The sequence below is a fragment of the Bactrocera neohumeralis genome, chromosome 6 (assembly GCF_024586455.1).
Source record: "Bactrocera neohumeralis isolate Rockhampton chromosome 6, APGP_CSIRO_Bneo_wtdbg2-racon-allhic-juicebox.fasta_v2, whole genome shotgun sequence".
Taxonomy (NCBI): Eukaryota; Metazoa; Arthropoda; class Insecta; order Diptera; family Tephritidae; genus Bactrocera; species Bactrocera neohumeralis.
In genome coordinates this window covers 34,163,090-34,183,532 of record NC_065923.1, presented here as the reverse complement: position 1 = coordinate 34,183,532, position 20,443 = coordinate 34,163,090, and the positions used below count along the sequence as shown (strand labels likewise).

The following is a 20,443-nucleotide window of genomic DNA, read 5'->3' as shown; positions in this document are numbered from 1 at the left end:
CTCTCCGTGCAAAAGTTAGTATGCTATTAGCGATAGCGGTCGCTGCTAGCTTTTTATGTTAGCAGCTGATTCGAAGTTACGTATAAACAAATAAACAAAGCACTGTCAAAATATATATGTATGGTATATTTTGTTGATTCTAATAAAAAAGAGATATAACTTATATTAAACGAAAACATTAAATATATTAAGATAGTTAAAACCCTGTTCCTTAACTTGTTACGAAATGGAAGAGTCTAACGGATTGATTTATGGCTTAGAACTGCAAGTACGACATTTAAACATATTAAAATTAAATATTGTTGAAATATGTATATGTATGTGATAACTGTTCACTAAATAGGCTCGAGCCTTAACTCCGCAATACGGCGAAGGAAATGAGGTGCGCTTTTTTATAGCGACAAACTCTTTAAAACCCACCAATCAAGTACATTTACTGGAGTTTAATGAAGAGCAAGCAAATGTAAAATCGAAGGTAAATCCATATCTAAACGAAGTCTTTAGCATCTCAAATTACTTTTATTCCGCGTAGATCTACGAACATTCGCTTGGCGAAGTTTGGAAGTTAAATAGTAGCCCACATGATGAAAATTTGATTGCTTCCTGTTACAATGTACTTAAAGGATCACAAGTACAAACACAAGCGGCATTGCTTGAAATGCCTGCGGAAGTGGATGAACAAAATTTAAAAATGGAGTTTCTACCTTGGCAGCAAGTTGAAACACTCGATACTGAGGTAAAAATTAATAAATAAATGTGTGCTATTTAGCAACTTATGTATATATGTAAATATCAATTAATTTCAGAAATATGGTGATAAAGTGAAAACTGTTGAATTTCATCCCAGTCAGAAAAATACTTTAGCTTGTGTAGTAGATGGAAAAGTTGTCATTTTTGATCGTGCTGAATCGCAGACGCGTGTTGTAGCAGAAGCTGCAGCACCAAATGCACAAAAGAATTCACCTTCTTTCACCACAGGCAAGTGGTCTCATCACCATCAGGGACATCAGTTTTTTACTTTACACGATTGTAGTGTGCGCTCGTTTGATATTCGTGACACGCAACACTGTGCATGGTCCATTGAGGATGCACACAATCAGCTTGTTCGTGATCTGGATTGCAATCCAAATAAGCAATGCCATATTGTAACAGGCGGTGATGATGGCGCAGTAAAAGTGTGGGATTGTCGTATGCCAAAAGAAGCAGTATTTTCACGTAATGACCACGCTCATTGGGTTTGGTCGGTGCGATTTAACACATTCCATGACCAACTAATATTATCGAGCTCAAGTGATTGCAAAGTTTTGCTGACATGTGCCGGTTCGGTAAGCTCTGAGGCATCTAGTGATGCATTGCCGGAGGAACGTCGACGTGTACTTTCAGATGGTTTATTACAGACTTTTGATCAACATGAAGACTCGGTTTATTGCGTTGAGTGGAGTAATGTAGATCCTTGGATTTTTGCGTCGCTGAGTTACGATGGCCGTGTTTTAATTTCAAAAGTCCCAAAGCAATACAAATATCAAATAATATTGTAAATTATATTTTATAGATTTATACATCATTTGTATTGTCTTATTCTAATTTTAAATAAAATACATTAATTTAATACTAAATTACATATATAGACTTTAAGTATTGCCTAGCCAGTGTCCTCAGATGTAGCGTCTGAGGAGTCATTGGGGTTTGTCGTTTCAATTGAGCATACACGTTTAATTAACTCGTTTTCAATGGGTTTGCCATTGTCCACGGCTTCTTCCATTTGCACATACTCAACTGTGGTGCTTTTATTTAAAGAATCTCTATTGGGTTTCGAAGATGTATCATCAACATTAGTACAACATTCCACACTTTTTGTCTCTACATTCGATTTTGAACTCTTTGCTTCTGTCTCATCTTCTGCCTCCTCTGCTAAACTACTTCGTTGAGGTTGGGCCTCAGCGTAGTCTAAAGGATACTGTTGGCTTAGCTTTTGTTTTATGGAACGCACTTTCCTAAAAATGTAATCCAGATCCTTTTTCATTTCAGTTAGTAGTTTCACATGTTTTTTGAAATCATCATTCGCATTTTTAAGACGACTTTGTGATAACTGGTTACAGTTTAGCATCATTTCATTCGTTTTTTCGAACCGCTGTAGCCTATAATTAGCAAAACAATTGTTTAGGAGTAACAATAATAGTATTAGAAGTGGGCTCACATTTGCTTTTGGGCTCTTATCATAGTTTCAACGTCTCCTTGATTGACTAATCCAGCCAATCCTTGGATAAAGACTTCAGCCGCCGTATAGTTGTGGAATCCTTCAAATTCACTTTCGGGTGTAACATTCTCCGTTGCGTTACCATTATTACTCTTGGCAGTAGGAGATTGCACTCCCTGAAAGTTCTGAGCCATTGTATCTCTGATGTTCAATTTGAATCCAAAAGTTTTACTTTGTTTTCCTTTATATTGCTTATTGATTTTGTTTTCACTCTATTAAGATAAAACAAACGTACATTCACAGCCAGGTATGTTATTACATTTCAATTGTAGGGTGGACAAACTAATTATAGTCATAATTTATATGAATATTTATTGAGTCGTGAATTTAATAAAATTTATTGTTATATTATTAAGTTTAAATTAAATAAATGTAAATTTAAATAAATTATTATTTTCTTATTACTTTCCAACTTGTTTCGCTAATGCCCGGCAGGCGGAGCTGGCTGAATTGCTGAATTTGTCTCCTTTCAAAATCTCCATTTTGTTTATAACTGTCAATTTATACAGCGAATGTGAGAAGAGGCAGAATAAAAAAGTCATCAAATAGAGAAAACAACTTAGTTGCAGAAAAATTTAACACCACTAATAAAATAAAAATATTTATTGGCGTCGAAAACTTCAAAAAACCTTGCAAAAATTGCAATCGTTTAGCCAGTGATTAATTTGCTTATATCTAGTAAAAATTCTCAGTTTTCTAAAATATAATGGCTCAGAACATCAGTCCAGAGCATAGTGGAGTAGACTCTGCGAAACAAGGTGCCAACTCCTGTGCAGCAAAGCATGGGCATGCAGTTAGTAAACGGTATGTCTGGAAATATGATATTTATATATTCTAATAATTGATATTTTCTATGTTTATAATAGTCTCCAAAAAGAATTGATGAACTTAATGATGGCAACAGAGAAAGGTATATCAGCATTCCCCGATGGTGAAAATATATTTAAATGGATTGGTACGATTGCTGGTCCAGCCAATACAGTATATGTGGGTCAAAAGTATCGTCTCTCGTTGGAGTTTCCAAATTCATATCCATACGCACCACCAGCCGTAAAATTTTTGACACCCTGTTTCCATCCAAACGTAGATCTAGCTGGCTGTATATGTTTGGATATATTGAAAGATAAATGGTCGGCCCTATATGATGTACGCACAATCCTGCTGTCTATACAATCGCTATTGGGTGAACCCAATAATGATAGTCCGCTAAACGCTCAGGCGGCAATGATGTGGGCGGATCAAGCCGAGTACAAAAAATACCTGGATGCCTTTTACGAAAAACACAAGGACACATAAATTCTTAAATCCTGAAATAATAAAAGGCAGTGCGATAGACGCTTTAATACTGAAAAAACACGTTACATTGTTCATAATTGTCGGGTCGTGGTGTTGTTCTCGTCAGAATGGTCAAAGTCAACGAAAAAGTGTCTTCGCTGTGCTGATTCATACAACACATTTAAGCATTATTAGTACACCGTCAAACTCTGCATTATTATGAAATTCATCTATAATCGATTTTATTTTGTAGTTTAAAAAGTTTCTACGATCTGTTGTCAGTTCACTGCCGACGCTGCCACCGTAAGCCTGTGAGCAACCACACAACACAAAACATGTTAAGTCGTTTATTAAGAGATACATATGCGCTATTTATAAGAACATTTTAAGTAGGAGTAATTAAATTTTTTAACAATGCTTTCATGTAATTATTTTGCTATTATTTAGTATTTAAAAGTTTGTTCATACCTTTAAATGACTCAATTAACACAACTATTCTTATTTAGACTTATTCATATTTCTGTAAAACACTTGTGAGGCGGTTTTATAGCGAAAGAGTCAAATAGTTTAAAACCAACATGTCTATTTGTTAATTATTCGTTTAGATTCATATTTTTATTTTATTTTGTGGATTTTACATTTTAGATGCGACGTTCAACAAACTTGTAGAACACGCTAATCAAGCACACCTAGCGTCTAAGTGGAATACACAGTTAAATAATTCATGATGCCCATTATAAATTAAATTGCTAAATAAATAAATAATTGTCAACATAAAATTAATTGAAATAAAATGAAATGTATTGATTAAATAATAAATAATTGTAACGGTGATGACCAAATTGGAAATGAAGACATTAAAATAGAATTGTATTTCTTCACGACAGCTGAATGAACTGTTTTTTTTCTGGGTGGTATCGGTGATTTATTTAAATCGTTTGTGGCAGGTCCTTTCATATGACATTTTTGTGGTTCGGATGTTCTTTTTGTAATAATTCACGTGTTTTAATGTTAAATTGTTCAATATTAGTTTTGTAGAGATCCGCTGCTTCGCTATTCAACGGATCGTCTGGGTTAGGAGAAGCTAGTAGTAATTGAATGGAGAGTAGCATTGACTCCAGTGTAATAGCAGGATTGTAAGATCCGGTTGGCGGCATTCGTAACAAATCCAAACAAATTTTGCCCGCTAATTGAAATAAAATTAGTTATATTTAAATAAAACTTCTCAATAAACTCACAGTTGTCTATATTTGGATGATAAATTGGTGTTGAGAACTTGAACGTTGGTGGTTGGAAAGGATACTGGGTGCCAAAACGTATTTTAATTTCGAATACACCGCCTTCATATGGTGAACCTTTTGGTCCAGGAACTTTTGCCAACAAATTCGAATAATCGTCATCATTTGATTCCGGCGCACAAGAAATACCTACAATCAGAAGATATCCAATATAAATTTAAAATATTAATTTACTACACTCTTACCATGATCAGACTGATTCTTCACCAATTGTTTAACTTCAATTGGGATTCTCATTTTTTTAATTTTATCGTTCATATTATTATAATTTAATTTTAGTTTTCAAATCCTTTTATAAACAGCTGATTATATTTGGCGCCACATACTAGATATAAACGCTTGGTTGAATCGATTATTTAGAAAGACTACCGATATTTATTTCAATTTAGGAGGTAGGACGTTTCTTTTGTTATGTGGTGCTATCTCATGTACCGTTTAATATATCAAATTTAGGCAGTCGAAATGTATTTCAAATGTGTATTTTTTAATCTTTTAATAAATTTTGTTATTTTGAACTGAATGCAACCGTGAAGATTGACAACAGAACACAGCTGTTCAATTCAAGGTTCAAGGAATTTTGTTGCCGGTGAAAAAACAACACAAAATATGGAATATGTAGCAAATGCGGCAATTTGTACACAAACCGTGAAAAGTAAATTAGGGCATTGTTATTAGCAGTGGAAGGGTGTTAAGGATTACCGCCTCTTCACCTTAAATTTGCACATGGCTAAATCGAAAGGTGACGAGTGCACAGCTTTGAAAAATCGACACAGGTAAAAAATTTATGCAGCATTATTTGGTTGCACTAATTGTACTTATTATTATTTGTTGTTAATTAGGTGAGTCATTGGCGTGTAAAGATAAATTGAACGCTTGCAATAGTGCCTTTTCTTTTCAAAGCATATATTTATGGAACTTAACGCACAACTTACACAACATTTGATTTACAAATGCAGAGAAGAGTGAATAACGATTTTGATAAACAACTACTTTAAACTGTGTGTCGAAAAACCTAAAAACGGCAAAAACTTTGATCCGTCCCAAATATAAAAATCATATAAAAATCATAAATAGTTAAAACCAAAGCCACTTCGTGTCATATTTTTGTTACTTGCTTAGGCAACACAAGTTTTTAATAAACTGCAAATGCACTGCCATATAATGGTTTACGTACGCATTGTGCTTACAACGTTACTGACTATCACCTGTCTGCTGGGAGACAATTTTGTTGAACTGACACAACATCCTCTATTAAAAGCATTAGCTGATAATGCTACACATGCTGTAATTGGTGCATTAACAGGAATCGCATTTGCTGTTCAATTTCACGAGCGTACGAGCAATTTGTTGGGATGGTTCCTGATATTCACCTGTTTTGCCGTATCTTCTTTAATTGATTTGGATCACTTTATAGAAGCGCGTTCACTGTACTTAGAGGTAAGAAAATATACATAGTTTAAGATGGCAAAAGAACTTAATATTCAATATTACATTTATATATACTATAGGATGCGACTAACTTGCCCCGACGTCCTTTTCTACATTGTTCGAGTATAATTTTTGTAATACTCATTTTCTACCTATGCACGGCCAGTTTAAACTATTTAAAGACATCTTTAACATTTGGCGTGTTGCTTTGCGCTTTTGTCACACATCATACCCGTGATGCCGTGCGTCGTGGTTATTGGTTTTGTCCAATTGGTCACACTGGCCGCGTTCCCAATGTGGCCTACATTGTGATAACTGTTTTGACGCCACATTTGGTGGCATATTTACATGGCATTTGTCGTAGTGGACCAGTGCAGTACTTCCTGGGTCAGTATATAAAGCTGAGCGATAATTATCGTATTGGAAGTGGCGGTTATCGTTATATGAATGTGTAATTGTTTGGAATTAATATTTAATAGTTAAAATTGTTGATTAGTGGTAACAATATAGAAAATTAGTTCAAATCAGGCATAATGTTCCAAGAGAACTTAAAACAAGTGATAGCACAACACATTTAAGCTTAGCTTATTTATATAACGAGTTATAAAATGTAGCATAATAATCTGCTTATTATATATCCTTAGTCTAAATATAGTAATTTTATTAAATTTGTAAACTATGTAACGAAATACAAAGTAGTTCCAAAGATTTTAGTACGTTTTCCACAAAAATAACTAGTTACACAATTGACCAATAGATAATACGCTCATCTTCCAGTCAAATAAATTTGACAAAACTTAAATACTTATACTAAATAATTAAAACATAAATAGACAAATAAAAAATAGTGTATTCAAAAGCAATTACAAAGGTGATCGATCGTATTGCTCCGCAAACTATGTTTTACTTCGCATTAGATTGACTACGTTTAATGATATCCATGACATTGTGATATATAAGACATTAAATAATACATATTTATATACAATAATACTTACATACATATATAACACATTAAGCAATATTATATGACACGAATTAAGTAAAACTCAATATATACTATATCACGAAACGTAGTTTTCCATTTATAACAAAATATTATAAAATCACAGAATTATTTATTGCTATGCAAAGTTTTTGATAACAAAAAGTCTGAATGTCAAAACACACTTTAAAAAATTTTTCAATGGAATATATGTACATATGCATATGCCACTACAAATATGTATGTATATACATGTACATACTTCTATGTATGTATATATCTTTAAAATATTTAAATTTTGTGATGGAGTAGAGTATGTGGAATAATTTAAAAAATTGGTACACATTTCCGTTTTTAGATTTCAAATCAACAACGAATTGTGATTTGATTTTAACACAACCTTTTTAAGTACAATTTATCGACACTTTCCACAAAGAAATTAAAGCTTGCCTTAAATAATAAATAAAATGCTTTTAAACTGAATATGAATAATAAGTATTTTCACGGTTTTTTGCTGTTGTTGTTGTTCTTTGTTTGTTGTTTTTGTTGTATTGGGCCCCTAATCCCCGCTAGGATGGTAAGGATTAGCTAAGTTGTCGTCGACGTCAACGTGCATTTTCGACGGGGTCGGACCAAAGAGAAAAGGGTGTCAGATGGGTAGGGTTGGTGGGGATGCAAAGAGATGGCCAGTGTCATATATTGGGTTTGTCGGGGTCTACTCTGGATAAGTAGGTGTTTAACCAGCTACCGCACCCAGAACGAAGCTGCGTAAGGGTCACTGTCGTTTCTCGCGGCATTTCGAGCCCTTCGTCTGCAATGAGTGGTGGCCTCGTGTTTAATTCTTCTCAGTTTTGAGTGTTTACCTCGTAACAGTGAGGATGATTGACGACCGCACAGGTAGTTTATGGTCCACCTCTTCAGTCCTGAAGGGAGCGTTGTTTTTTTGATGTCCTCAAGCCGGTTCTACTCACCGGAATTGACCCGGATTTTATCCGGCCAAGGACTGTTATTTCGGAGATCTAGTCCCGTTTACATCGGAGATATTTTTTGTTTTTGTCTATACTTTTGATGTTCGTACCCCATTCTGAGTTTTAGTTATTTATATATCTTGCTGCAACTGATAAAACATACAAACTGACCGATCCAAATAAAGTTCTTGTATGGATAACGTTTCTATTTAACAAGATATCTTCCCGAAATTTCGGATATGTTATTATCCAGGGTAAGGTTATAATCTGCTAACATATTGCTCTAATCGGACTATTATAACATATAGCTGCTATACATACTGGACAATCCAAATTGAGCTAAAGGTCTCTCTACTGCCATTATGCTATAAGATGGACCTATGAAGTGTATTTCAGCTCCGAAGTTAACGATTTTTCTTTTTTTATTTCTGTTGGGAAAAATTCCTGTGTGATTCGAAATATTTGAGGATTTTCTTAGAAAAATTCTGGTTAGAACCACCTTACTAACGTATATCAATAGCCACCCGGGCGTATGATGAACATTAAGAGTGGCTATGCAAACATAGTTACAAACATGCATTAATGCTGTCAGCAAATCCTATACAATTAGCAACTTAAAATGTAATTTCCAATAGCCTTTGACGCAATAATCGCAATAAATAATTTTTCTATACGTATGGATTTATACATAGTTGCTTCAGTGTGCCACTTTTAGCGCCAAATTGGAAATAAATAATGAGTGCATTTGAATTATGTTAATTAAAAAAATTGTCAATATAAATAAAAGGCAAAAAGTAAATTGTTGCAAAAAAATTGTGAGCGTATTTTGTTCGTAATACTTAAATTGCGCTGAAATTTCAAAAACAGGAAAACAACAATCTAACATGCCAGTCTAACATCTGCTAAATTTTCTGTTTACGTCGCTGTTAACTGAACACATTTACATATTAATTATTGATAAGGTTTGTATATAAACCAACAATCCGTTTTGGACTAAAAGGACAAGAGAAAAAAAATAAAATCAAGGTTTCTACTGTTGTTGTAGGGGCAGAAAAATAAAAAAAATTAGGGAAATAATATTTGGCTGGATATATGTATGTACATACATATATCCGGGTCCGATACGGCTACGTAGACCAGTTTTTAATGGGATGGAAGGGTTTGATTTCGATATACCTAACGAAAGATACAGGAAATGATATTTTGTTCAAATCGTGTTCTTCCTGTTATTGTAAAGGACGAGCAGTTTAGACACTGTTATATCATAGGTTAAATTACCTAGGCCTCACATTAAACTCAACCTTATGGTGGAATGGGCACGTGGAACTAACGACATGCGGACGCCTAGCCGGTAGATCCTAAAACTGCAAGCCATGTATCATCAGATAGGTGTATACCGTGATCGTAAGGCCTATTGTCACTTATGAAGCGGTTGCAAGAACATCGAAGGGAACGCAGTTTTCGGTAGGCCTTCAACTATCGAAGCTGCAAAGACTCGCCTGAATCTGCGCTTCAAGGACAATACGCACTTGCCCAACCGCAGCACTTGAAGTCATGCTGGAGCTCACACCGCTGCATCTAGTGTTCAAACAAGCAGCGAAGTATACTATGTTGCTCATGGCAGCAGAGAGTTTCGGCAAAAAGAAGATAATCTCGTCCGAACAAGTGAAGGCCTTAGGGGAAGACACACCAAGGGTCCTTCTTCCAAAAGACGTCCTTACGAAAAGGGTAAATTTCACATACCAAACTATCCACCTGAACTGGGTGCCGGGGCATAATGGGGTAGCCGGCAATGAGCTTGCCGACGAACTAGCCAGCTCTATGGCGGCTTCCAGGATGATGGGGCAAGAACCATGCGTTGCGGTGGGTTCCATTCCATAAAGGAGTTATTCCGCCGGAGGAGAGAGTGGCAGCAGGCAACAGGAATGCGCCACACCAAGTTACTACTGGGAGGTTACTAAATTGCAAGGTTTAGAGATATGATCAACCCCAAGACAAATTCCGTCTCCTTACTGGCACTGCAAGAAGCACTTATCCAACATGGGCATAGCATCTTGCGCAAACTGCCGGTTTTGCGACAGGAACAGGAAACTACAGAACGCCTGATTATAGATTGCCTAAAAATCAAGGAAGGGAATTATTCAGAGTTCTGGACGTTTGTGACCATATGCGATGTAGGAGAGGGCATAATAAAAAATAGCTCGCTTTTCTATCTACAATGGTTGAAGTCAATTTCCGGAATATTCCTCAATGTACGTAGCGATTCACGTTTAATGTCTTCACTGTATTCACGAAAACGACGCATTACACTCAAATAGTATTTCTTGTTGATAGTTAGGCCGGCCGCAAAGAATTTGGAGTTGCACCACATCTCGATAATCGAATGAAACTGTCACATCATTTTTTGAACCGCTTTGTCGTGGTTTTTTTTGGCTTCGGCTCACCTTTTCCACAATATTCGGCCGATTGATCGTCTGTTTCCGGGTCGTAAGCATGGATTCAAGACTCATCGGCAGTAAGAATATGTTTTATGACATCCTGGTGGTCGGAAAGCATTTTTTCACAGCCGCTTTTTCGAAAAAAATTATGGATTTTGGAACCAATCATGTTTCCACTTTTCTTAGGCCCAAATGATCTTTCAAAATGCTTTTAAATCATTTTTCGAAAATTCCAACGATGCCAAGGGAACCTCTGACTGTAAGTCGTTGATTCTCCAATTCGAATTCCTTTATTTTATTGGAGTGGTGATCATCAGTTGATGTTAATGGCCGTCCAGGCCATGGCTCGTCGTCAATGCGTTCTCCAGCCTCTTTGAATCATTTGTACCAATCAAAAACACTTTCTCGCGATAAACAATTTCCACCGAAGGCATTTTCCAACTTTCTGAACATTTCGATAGCAGAAATTTGATTCCGCACACAAAATTTTATGGAACTTATTTGTTGAATAATTTCACACTAATGTGAATCATACCAACCTAGAAAAAAATTATTTCGATTAATGGGTTTTTGCACGAAATTTAAATTAAAAAGTCTTACTATTTTTTGTCCACAGTAGTGTTATGTATACTTATGTACGTGTAAACAGCACCTGTCAATATATAAAATTGTTCATAAAAATACATTTTTGTCTATCATTTTTAGTCTATTATTAGTTCTAATACATAGGTATATGTACAAGTATGTATGTATGTATGCACATAGATATGTACTCTTTCTGAAAATAAAATAAAAGAAATTGTTTTTCGCAGCATATGCAGGTTTAAAAATGAAAATGTCTCGGCTTTCTTTTAGATGAAAATGCAAAACGAAAAGAAAAAAATAATAGAAATTTTGTCAAAAATGTTTTTCTGTCACATCTTGACGTTGTTGCATGTAACAAATGCATGACAGCGGTGCAATATTTGGTCATAAAAGCAAAGTGCAATAAATTTATGGTGAATATTTTTATTTTTGTGGGCGAGTTGCTAATATTTTGCGAATACATTTTTGTTTTACTACAAGCAACAAGGAAAATTTTACAAAACCAGGAAACAAAAATAAGATAAGAAGCAACAAAACAACGTTAACTTAGGTTGCACGGAAGCTAGAATACCCTTCACAAATACAAATACAAAATCGAGGTTCACTACTTTTTTAAGAAAAAACACAGAAACTTCAAACTGAATGGGGAATGTTTATTATCATTCGAAAGAACATTCTTTGGCTATTATATTTTGACGATTATCTCTTTCAAATGTTGACTGCGTGTACGTTTCAGGTGGTCCATCCGTTGAGTCCAATTTTCGATGACTCGTTCGAGTATTTCGCCTGGTAACTGGCGAATGATACGCGTGATGTCTTACTCCAAGGCCTGGATCGAAGCGGGATTGTCCGTATAGACTTTAGGCTTTACGTATTCCCACTGCAAAAAATCTAACGCGTGATGTCGCACGATCTTGGTGGTCAATCGGCGGCCCAAAACGTGAAATTATCTGCTCACGGGAGTGTTCTCTCAATAAATCCATTGAAGGATACTATGCGGGGAAAGTGGCGCTATCTTGTTGAACCCAAATGTCGCCGAGATCACGAGCTTCAATTTCAGGCATCAAATAGTCGACTATCGTGGCGCGATAACGGTTGCCATTGACAGTTACGTTCTCACCGGCATTATTTTTGAAGAAATATGGACTGATGATTCCACCGACCCACTATCTACACCTAACCGTTTCTAAGTTTCGAAATGGTAGCTCTTGAATTTTTTCAGGTTGCTCTTCGTCCCGAATGCGGCAAAGTTTCCTTGTTTACATACCCATTGAGCCATAAAAATCGCTGTACAAAATTTGGCTTGAAAACGTTGGATCACCTTGGAACTTTTAAGAGCCCATAAAGCGAAGCGATGTCGCTTGGGAAAGTAGATTGGCTTCAGTTCTTGCACAAGCTGTATTTTGTACGCTTTCAATTTATCGACGTAGACTGCGCCAAGTCGTTGCATATATCGGTCCCAATTGCTGAGAATGGCGTCGAATCGACTCTCCCCGGTCTTCGTTACACTCTCAGCTACGACTGCTATATTTTCTTCAATGTTTGCTAGATGTGGTCTATTCGGTCGAATATAATCCAATAATGAATGCTGGATCTCAAGATGGGTGAAGATGTTGCGAATAGAGCGCTCAGTAGGCCGATTATATTGACTATAAGTTAAGCGAAGCGCACAAAACACATTCTTTACAGAACGTGAATTTTCGAAATAAATTTGAACGATTTGTAAACGTTGTTCAGGCGTAAGTCCTTCCATGATGAAATACCAAACAATACTGAACAAAAATAACACAAAGCATACGAGTATCTTTCAAAAAAGGTTATGGAAAAAAGTACCTTTTGGATCACTCGTTATAGATAGACAATAATCCATAAAAATTTTGTGCATATATCTTTTCAAATGAAAAAGTTTTCCATACAAAAAATTGATATGGATCGTTCAGTTTGTATGAAAGCTATAGGCTATAGTGGTTCGTTATCGGCGGTTCCGAAAAATGAGCAGCTTATCGATGAGGAATGTAATGTGTGCAAAATTTCAGATATATATCTCAAAAGAAGGGACTAGACGCACATGGTTAAATCAACTCAGCTTGCCATGCTGATCATTTATATGCATATCGTATATTTTATAGAATCTCCGACGTTTCCTTCTGGGCAAATTTAATATACCCTACTCAGGGTATAAAAGCTATATGAGCATCTTCAACAATTTTTTTGCTCTGCACAGTCATAACCACTAACTATTAAAAATATTTCGTACTTCAATAATTTCACTCCGTCGATGATTTTCCAGTAAAATAGAAGCGTTGGCGAAATGTTTGTATTTTTGTATTTTTATTTACCATTCTATAATACAAACATACATACTAGTATATTGCAATGTTTTTATTATCAAATATTCAAGTAGTAATTTTTATTGCGATTTTCATTGTTATTGTTTTTCGCACGCGCCCACGACCTAATAAAAATATTTTTTGTTGCTCTTCAGCCATGTTGAGATGATCGGAATATATGTTTATAACATTATCGTTTCTATATGTACTTAACATTTGTATGCATGCAAGTTTGTTTAAGGAGGCAGATCGAGTATGAAATTAGGAAGAACCGTTTTTTTCAAATTTTGAATGGGTATACCTTTAAAAATCATATTTTTAAAGCGATATCTGAAAATTGTTTCGAACCTTTTAATGTGTAGCTTAATCAGTTCAGTCAGTTTCTCTCTAAATGAGTTTTTGTCAAAACAACATTTTTCGAATTTGTTTGAGTGATTACTTCCGCATACCTGTCTGATCTGGCAGGCCAAAAACGATTAAAATTTGGGATAGAATTCAACTTTTTTTAAACGTCGCCATTTTATCCAGTAATGATTACTTTTTTCATAGTATGGACAATATCTTCTAGAACAGATTTTTTTAGGTTTCATCTATGCAGTAGGCAGAAATCACTATAGGGTGATCCAAGTAGAGGTACATTGTTTTGACAGATCATATATGAGTCGTGCCAAGCAGTTATAGCAGCATGTTTTTTTGTTCAGTATTTTTTGACATTTCATCATGGAAAGACCAACGTCTGAACAACAATTACAAATCGTTCAACTTTATTACGAAAATTCACCTTCTTTAGAGTATGTGTTTCCCGCGCTTCGCTCAACTTATAGTCAACATAATCAGCCTAATGAGCGCACTATTCGCAACACCATCACTCATCTTGAGACCCTTCATTCATTATCGGATACTATTCGACTGAAAAGACCACATCCAGCACATAGCAAAGAAAATACTTGTATAGCAGACGTAGCTGAGATTGCACACGAAGACCGTGGAGAGTCGATTTGGTGCCGATCGCTGCAACTCGGACTGACGAATGGAATGAATTGGTCCATTTTACATCGAGATTTTAAATTGAAAGCGCACAAAATACATTTATAGCTCAATGGTCGGTCGGTCTTTTCAGATGTATTCTTAGTCTTTCATTTATGAAAACAGTACTAAGAGCACTGTTGGTGGATGGATTTCTATATCGATTTATGTATAGTACCTCGTTCTGACTTCTACGATTTTACCGCTATTGAAGTAGAAAGGTATAGGAGAATTATTTCACATAATCTCTAAAATACCGATCAAATGTACATATGTCGTCGTTAACGGTTTTATGAATCCAAAAACGATGTAGAAATTGTTTTATAATTGAGAGTTCCTCTGTAATAATTTTTGGGAACTGTAGTTGCTCTTTCAGCAACATAAGAAAAAACGTGAAAATACACAAAAATTTTTTTGCAAGAACATGATTTTGATCAATCAGTTTTATGCCAAGTTTGGTAAAGGTATCTCGTTAAATAAAAAAGTTTTCCATACAAGCACATGATTCCGATCGTTCAGTTTGTTTGACAGCTATATGCTACAGTGATCCGATAACTGCAGTTCCGACAAATGAGCAGCTGCAAATGAGCGTGTGCATAATTTCACATCGGTATCTCAAAAACTGAGGGGCTTGTTACGGTATATACAGACGGACAGACAGATGGACATGGCTAAATCGACTCGTCTCATTATAATCATTCATATATAGTACGGGTTACCCACTCGAAGTGTTACCAAATTCAAACTGCTATAACTACCACACTATTAATGACAGCGCGCTTAAATTTACACCAATAACAAATCATTCCATTGTTTACAAGCGTACAAAAACAAGTCTGTGTTGTGAAAAAAAAGTTATATGTGATGAATTTAAACGTAATAGATTGCTTTATATTTGGCTGGAAAATCACAAGCAGCAAAGCTAAAACATCTCGAAGTGAACAAAATGTTTGTGTATCGCACTATAAATCGTTACAATGATACTGGCAGCATCGCAAAACGCCATGGACATAAGAAAACAGCAACAACTGAGATGATTCGAAAAGTAGGCTCGACTTGAACGAAATCCACGTCGAAGTGGCAATCAAATGGCTAAAGAGCTGAAAATTTCGCAAAGTTCAATGCAACGACTGTTGAAAAATGAGCTAAAGGTCAAGCCTTACAAGTTCCAAAAAGGACACAATCTTACACCGCAGCAAAAAAAAGTTAGACTCGAAAGAGCGAAGGAGTTGTTACACTTGCACGAACGTGGCGAATTTCCGAACATTGTGTTTTCTGATGAGAAGAATTTCCCTATTGAGCAATTCATAAACTCTCAAAATGACCGTGTTTACCGAAGTAATTTCCCATCGCAAGTGATGGTATTGACCGCTGATGGGCGTTCAGTCGTTTTTGTTTCAAAAAAGACTTATTATCGTGAAAATATTTTGGTGATCACGATAACTCGGCCGGAAAGAATGGACGTTCCAACAAACTCGGAGCCGTCACATAAAGCGAGAATTAACCAAGAGTGGTTAAAAAATCATTTCACATCGACACAATGGCTTTCGAATTCACCAGACGCAAATCCGATGGACTTTTCCATCTGGTCCATTTTAGGGACTAAAAAATACACCAGTATGGATGCGCTCAAGAAAGCGATTGTACGTGAATGGGCCAAAATACCACAAGCTCACATTCGTGCAGCATGCCACTCGTTTTTTGACCGTTTGAGGGCCATAGTCAAGGCAAAAGGTGGCCATATCGAGCTAAAGTGAATGGATTCTAAATTTTTGATTATTTTCATACATTTTTGTCATTGGAATCAATAAAAAATAAAAAATTAGAGTCGTTTGAATAGGTAACACTTCGAGTGGGTAACCCGTATATTTTTTAGGGTCTCTGGCGTTTTCTTCTGGGTGTTATAACAACAAGTTATTCAAGCGACACAAACTTGATCAACGAGCCTTTTTTTTTAATTTTCGCCACATTTTATTTTCTTTATTCTCTATTCTAACACATTCATACAAACATATAAACTTACATAATTTTACTCCAACAAAAATATCAACAGAATTTATTGAAAACCTCTGCACACCCGCTGAGCTTTGGTGATAATCGACGCAACAAGTCATCAGTTGCCACTAATGGCAGACAACAAACGGCCAAACAATGTTTTGCGCCACGATCGGTTTCTCAACAACAACAGGCATTAGCAAAGCTCATAAACAAAACAAAAACAATCGGAATCATCAACTCATTAAGCTGACAAATGAATGAATGAGAAGCACAAAAGTGTCGCATTTTGTCGCAATATTCTTGGATTTTATGCGCTCCACATTTATGGGCGACGTGGAGGTGCGGTAAGATGATTGCAGACTGTTGGCTGCTACCTGCCAGCTGCTGGTTAGTTGGTGGTGAATCGAACGCTTGGTGTGTGATAAACCACACTACTCGTTGTGTCTTTGTGACAGTCGCGTACAAACTCGCACGCTCAGCTGACTGTTCGTTTGTCTGTCGGTTTTTGTGAGAACATTTATGCAGTCGCTTGTGTTTTGCTTATAATTATTTGTTGCTTATAATTATTTATTGCGAGTGTTTGGGAAAGGTTTTCCAGCGTTTCTGTGTTTTGATTTTACCGCTGAAAGGAGGTTTATATAAAAATCGCTATAAAAATAGCAACCGTTATAAGTGAAAACATATTTTTTTGTATGTTTTTAATATTTTAATTATATTTGGGCTTTGTGTGGCAGTATTTTGTGAATAAAAATCGTTTTTTTTTTGGGAAGTTTATATAAAATTTAATTAGTGCAAAAGTTTTAAATTAAAAAATCAACAAAATTTCGTCGCTAAATTCAAGTTTTGAAAACCTCAACATTTCGGATCAGGAGGAAGATGTCGACCCCATTGCGGTAAGCGCACACAACCTATACTAATCAATATATATGTACATATGTATATGTATATCTTAATTTAAGCTGAAAATTGTGTCTAAAATTTGTATATACAATTTTTAAACAATAATTATAGCAGATTACTCAATTATTTCCATTGAATTAGATAAAACTAAAAATAAAAATTGATAATTATTAACGACACCTTCAATTTTCCTACTAATTAGGTAATAAATTCAAAATGATCGCTTGAGTGCGTTAATAAAAATTTTAACGTTGCCAACAGCAGGATGAGTTGGCGCAATTTGTTTTTGTTTTTATAGTCAGTTTAGTTTAGTTTAAAAGATTTTTTGTGTGCTTAGCTGAGTTTCTTTTCGCTTTGTTTTGTGCTTCTTAATCCTAACTGAATTCTTAATCCTAATTAAATTGAGGACCCTTATATGTCAAAAGTGTGGTTGAAGTTTTGTCATTTTGCGATGAAGGGGTTACATGGGTTTCAGAAAAGATGAAAATTGAATTTTTGGCAGACATTTTTACAAAAAAATTAAAATTTCAGTGAAAATTTCGTGACATTTTTTTTCCAAATAGTTGTGAGGGAAAAAAATCCTCCGACCAATTCTATATTATGTTATATCTAAAACACCTATGTGTGTTTCACGAAGATCGGTTGAGTACTTCTCGAGAAATCTTGCCAACATTCAATGGACAAAATTCTAGAGAATATTGTTGTAAAATTTAGTGAGACAATAAAACTCCATTTTTTATATCCCTAAACCCATGTAACTCCTGAAAAACCTGAAGACCGAATTATTGATAGGAACAGTGTTGAAATCTGTGTAATGGTAGTCCGTACTTCGAATTATTACAAATTATTACAGCATTACTATGTTCGTCCGTTGAAAAAGCTATATATAGAATGTAGGAAAAGCGTCGCATATCTTGTGTAATAAGCAAGTTGAGCTTTAGTTTTTATTTTTCAGCGTCTACAACTAGGAATGACGCGATTTTGATGGTTTGTGGCGGTTTTTTTTTTTTGGTGAATAATGAAATTGCGATTGTCATTGACATTGACATGTGAAAAGAATGCGGAAGTCATATCATTCACCAATTTTTACAAATTAAGAATCTTGCGATGGATGCTTTAGTAATCTGCTTGTTCATACGACTAACAAATAGTATGAATATTTGCAACCACCATATTCCCCAGATTTGGCTCGCAGAGAATATTTTCATCGTCTCAGACTTGAGAAATGACTCAAATCAGGAAGTCAGGATTGAAACAAACGCCAATTTTGAACGGTTCGTAGCATCGCACTATTGAACCAATAAGGAATTGTGTGGGGTACACATAGTAAAACTTTGTTCATAATTTAATTTCTTCAAAATCTATGATGTCCCCTTCAAAGTAATACTCCTTGGCCAGAATACACTTGTGCCAACGTTTTTTCCAATCCTTGAAACAGTTGTTAAAATCAATTTACGGAATAGCCTTCAATGATCGTAGCGATTCACGTTTGCTTTCTTCAATTGAGTCGGAGCGGTCGTCTGAATAGCCAGAAGTCACGCGGAGCTAAATCAGGCGAATGTGGTGATTTCGGCACGATATTGGTTGAAAATTTGGCGAAAAACTTACAAAGAATCAATACAGTATGCGACGGTGTATTATCGCGTACAAAAACCAAGAGTTCTCGGCCTCTTTTTACGAATCGAAGAAAACTGTCAACATAACCTTGATTTTTCATCAGCTTTGACATGGTTTTTTCGGCTTCGGCTCACCTTTAGCCAACTGATCGTATGTTTCGTAAGCATAGATCCAAGACTTATTGCTAATAATACGTTTCATGACATCCTGGTAGTCGGAAAGCATTGTTTCACAGGCATTAAAGCGACGCTATTTTTCAAAAAATTCGAGTGTTTTTGGAACCAATCGTGCTTTAACTTTCCTTAGGCCCAAATTATCTATCAAAATGCTTTTCACTGAGACTTCCCATATTCCAACGATGCCAGTAAGATCTCTGACTGTTAATCGTCGATCTTCAAGCATCAATTCCTTTATTTTATTAACGTGTTGATCATCAGTTGATGTTGATGACCGTGGTTCCTCGTTTTGGCGCGAAATTTAAATTGTCTTAAAAAATTACTATTACAATCACATATGTACAATGTAATTACATAGTAAGATTTTGAGCTACACTTATTTATTTTTGAAGCAAATATCATGAAATATACATACATATATCATGAAATATATGTATTTTCCCTATGTTTTTTTGTTTTTTATTGCAATATTGAAATATTACTCATAAATTATATGGTTTTCCGCACTGTAAATTCTTTACCAATTTACAGCTGCTACACAGATAATTAATTGAACCACTTAAGCGTTTTTGCATTTATTAATTAATTACACTATTGCTGTGTACTGTAGTTCACAGTATATAACCTACTCGGATTACACGTATTTCTACATAATAAATGCACTTATGTACTCGTATATGAATGAGAAATATTATATACATATGCATGCGGCCAGATGGGCAATTCCAAATGATTTGGTATAAAAAACGTTAACTTCGACGGTTGAACTGAAGCTAGAATACCCTTCACAAATAAAAAGGTTTACATACAAGAATTTGGTTCTGATCGTTCAGTTTATATGGCAGCTATATGTTATAGTGATCCGATTTGAGAAAATTCTTCGGAGGTTGCAGCGTTGCCTTGAACAATGATCTTTGGGAAATTTCGTGAAGATATTTTGTCAAATAAAAATTTTTCCATACAAGAAATGGATTTTGATGGTACAGTTTATGAAATTATTGGAAGGGAAATATTTCTTTGCATATATTCATCCGATTTATTATCCCTCGCTTTCATTCTGTTCTCACTAATTGAGAACAAAACGCATTGCGCGCCTGAAAGCCTTCAGAACCCATTTTTCATTGGTACCCACTTTTGTATGGAATAGATATTTGAACAACGT

General features: G+C 35.3%; 6 protein-coding genes across 7 annotated transcripts in view; 4 read left to right on the top strand and 2 right to left on the bottom strand.

Moving 5' to 3' along the window:
• Window positions 1-38: 38 nt before the first annotated feature.
• LOC126761369 (EARP-interacting protein homolog) lies at window positions 39-1,621 on the top strand. The gene is made up of 4 exons (XM_050477469.1): window positions 39-268; window positions 344-475; window positions 533-736; window positions 807-1,621. The coding sequence occupies exons 1-4, from the start codon at window positions 227-229 to the stop codon at window positions 1,536-1,538; spliced, it is 1,110 nt and encodes a 369-aa protein (XP_050333426.1). The 5' UTR covers window positions 39-226; the 3' UTR covers window positions 1,539-1,621.
• Window positions 1,528-2,553, bottom strand: LOC126761373 (kxDL motif-containing protein CG10681). Its single transcript, XM_050477472.1, has 2 exons — window positions 2,198-2,553; window positions 1,528-2,138 (listed from the first exon to the last, which is right to left on the bottom strand). Exons 1-2 carry the CDS (start codon window positions 2,389-2,391, stop codon window positions 1,643-1,645), a joined length of 690 nt encoding a protein of 229 aa, XP_050333429.1. The 5' UTR covers window positions 2,392-2,553; the 3' UTR covers window positions 1,528-1,642.
• Window positions 2,554-2,769: 216 nt separating this feature from the next.
• On the top strand, window positions 2,770-4,424 carry LOC126761378 (ubiquitin-conjugating enzyme E2 C). Its single transcript, XM_050477484.1, has 2 exons — window positions 2,770-3,061; window positions 3,124-4,424. Exons 1-2 carry the CDS (start codon window positions 2,964-2,966, stop codon window positions 3,551-3,553), a joined length of 528 nt encoding a protein of 175 aa, XP_050333441.1. The 5' UTR covers window positions 2,770-2,963; the 3' UTR covers window positions 3,554-4,424.
• On the bottom strand, window positions 4,116-5,293 carry LOC126761379 (ubiquitin-conjugating enzyme E2 T-like). Its single transcript, XM_050477485.1, has 3 exons — window positions 5,016-5,293; window positions 4,771-4,959; window positions 4,116-4,718 (listed from the first exon to the last, which is right to left on the bottom strand). Exons 1-3 carry the CDS (start codon window positions 5,086-5,088, stop codon window positions 4,486-4,488), a joined length of 495 nt encoding a protein of 164 aa, XP_050333442.1. The 5' UTR covers window positions 5,089-5,293; the 3' UTR covers window positions 4,116-4,485.
• A 115-nt stretch (window positions 5,294-5,408) lies between these two features.
• On the top strand, window positions 5,409-7,726 carry LOC126761374 (transmembrane protein 267). 2 transcript variants are annotated; one of them, XM_050477476.1, is made up of 3 exons: window positions 5,409-5,603; window positions 5,731-6,267; window positions 6,339-7,726. In XM_050477476.1, exons 2-3 carry the CDS (start codon window positions 5,977-5,979, stop codon window positions 6,711-6,713), a joined length of 666 nt encoding a protein of 221 aa, XP_050333433.1. In that variant the 5' UTR covers window positions 5,409-5,603; window positions 5,731-5,976; the 3' UTR covers window positions 6,714-7,726. The 2 variants fall into 2 exon arrangements, with proteins under 2 accessions (XP_050333433.1, XP_050333430.1); XM_050477473.1 differs by having other exon boundaries at window positions 5,670-6,267.
• A 9,645-nt stretch (window positions 7,727-17,371) lies between these two features.
• Window positions 17,372-20,443, top strand: part of LOC126761376 (calcium-binding protein E63-1) — a 147,215-nt gene continuing 144,143 nt past the window's right edge. The window contains exon 1 of the mRNA XM_050477480.1: window positions 17,372-17,481. The gene's annotated coding sequence lies outside the window, so the exon portion shown is untranslated. The remainder of the gene's footprint in view (window positions 17,482-20,443) is intronic.

Coding starts and splice junctions, on each gene's coding strand:
- LOC126761369 (XM_050477469.1), top strand. CDS start 227: ATGGAAGAGTCTAACGGATTGATTTATGGCTTAGAACTGCAA. Junction 269..343: donor TTTATGGCTTAGAACTGCAA/GTACGACATTTA, acceptor TTCACTAAATAG/GCTCGAGCCTTAACTCCGCA. Junction 476..532: donor AAGCAAATGTAAAATCGAAG/GTAAATCCATAT, acceptor TATTCCGCGTAG/ATCTACGAACATTCGCTTGG.
- LOC126761373 (XM_050477472.1), bottom strand. CDS start 2,391: ATGGCTCAGAACTTTCAGGGAGTGCAATCTCCTACTGCCAAGAGTAAT. Junction 2,139..2,197: donor ATAAGAGCCCAAAAGCAAAT/GTGAGCCCACTT, acceptor TGCTAATTATAG/GCTACAGCGGTTCGAAAAAA.
- LOC126761378 (XM_050477484.1), top strand. CDS start 2,964: ATGGCTCAGAACATCAGTCCAGAGCATAGTGGAGTAGACTCTGCGAAA. Junction 3,062..3,123: donor GGGCATGCAGTTAGTAAACG/GTATGTCTGGAA, acceptor TGTTTATAATAG/TCTCCAAAAAGAATTGATGA.
- LOC126761379 (XM_050477485.1), bottom strand. CDS start 5,088: ATGAACGATAAAATTAAAAAAATGAGAATCCCAATTGAAGTTAAACAA. Junction 4,960..5,015: donor GAAGAATCAGTCTGATCATG/GTAAGAGTGTAG, acceptor TTCTGATTGTAG/GTATTTCTTGTGCGCCGGAA. Junction 4,719..4,770: donor TCATCCAAATATAGACAACT/GTGAGTTTATTG, acceptor TATTTCAATTAG/CGGGCAAAATTTGTTTGGAT.
- LOC126761374 (XM_050477476.1), top strand. CDS start 5,977: ATGCACTGCCATATAATGGTTTACGTACGCATTGTGCTTACAACGTTA. Junction 6,268..6,338: donor CGCGTTCACTGTACTTAGAG/GTAAGAAAATAT, acceptor TATATACTATAG/GATGCGACTAACTTGCCCCG.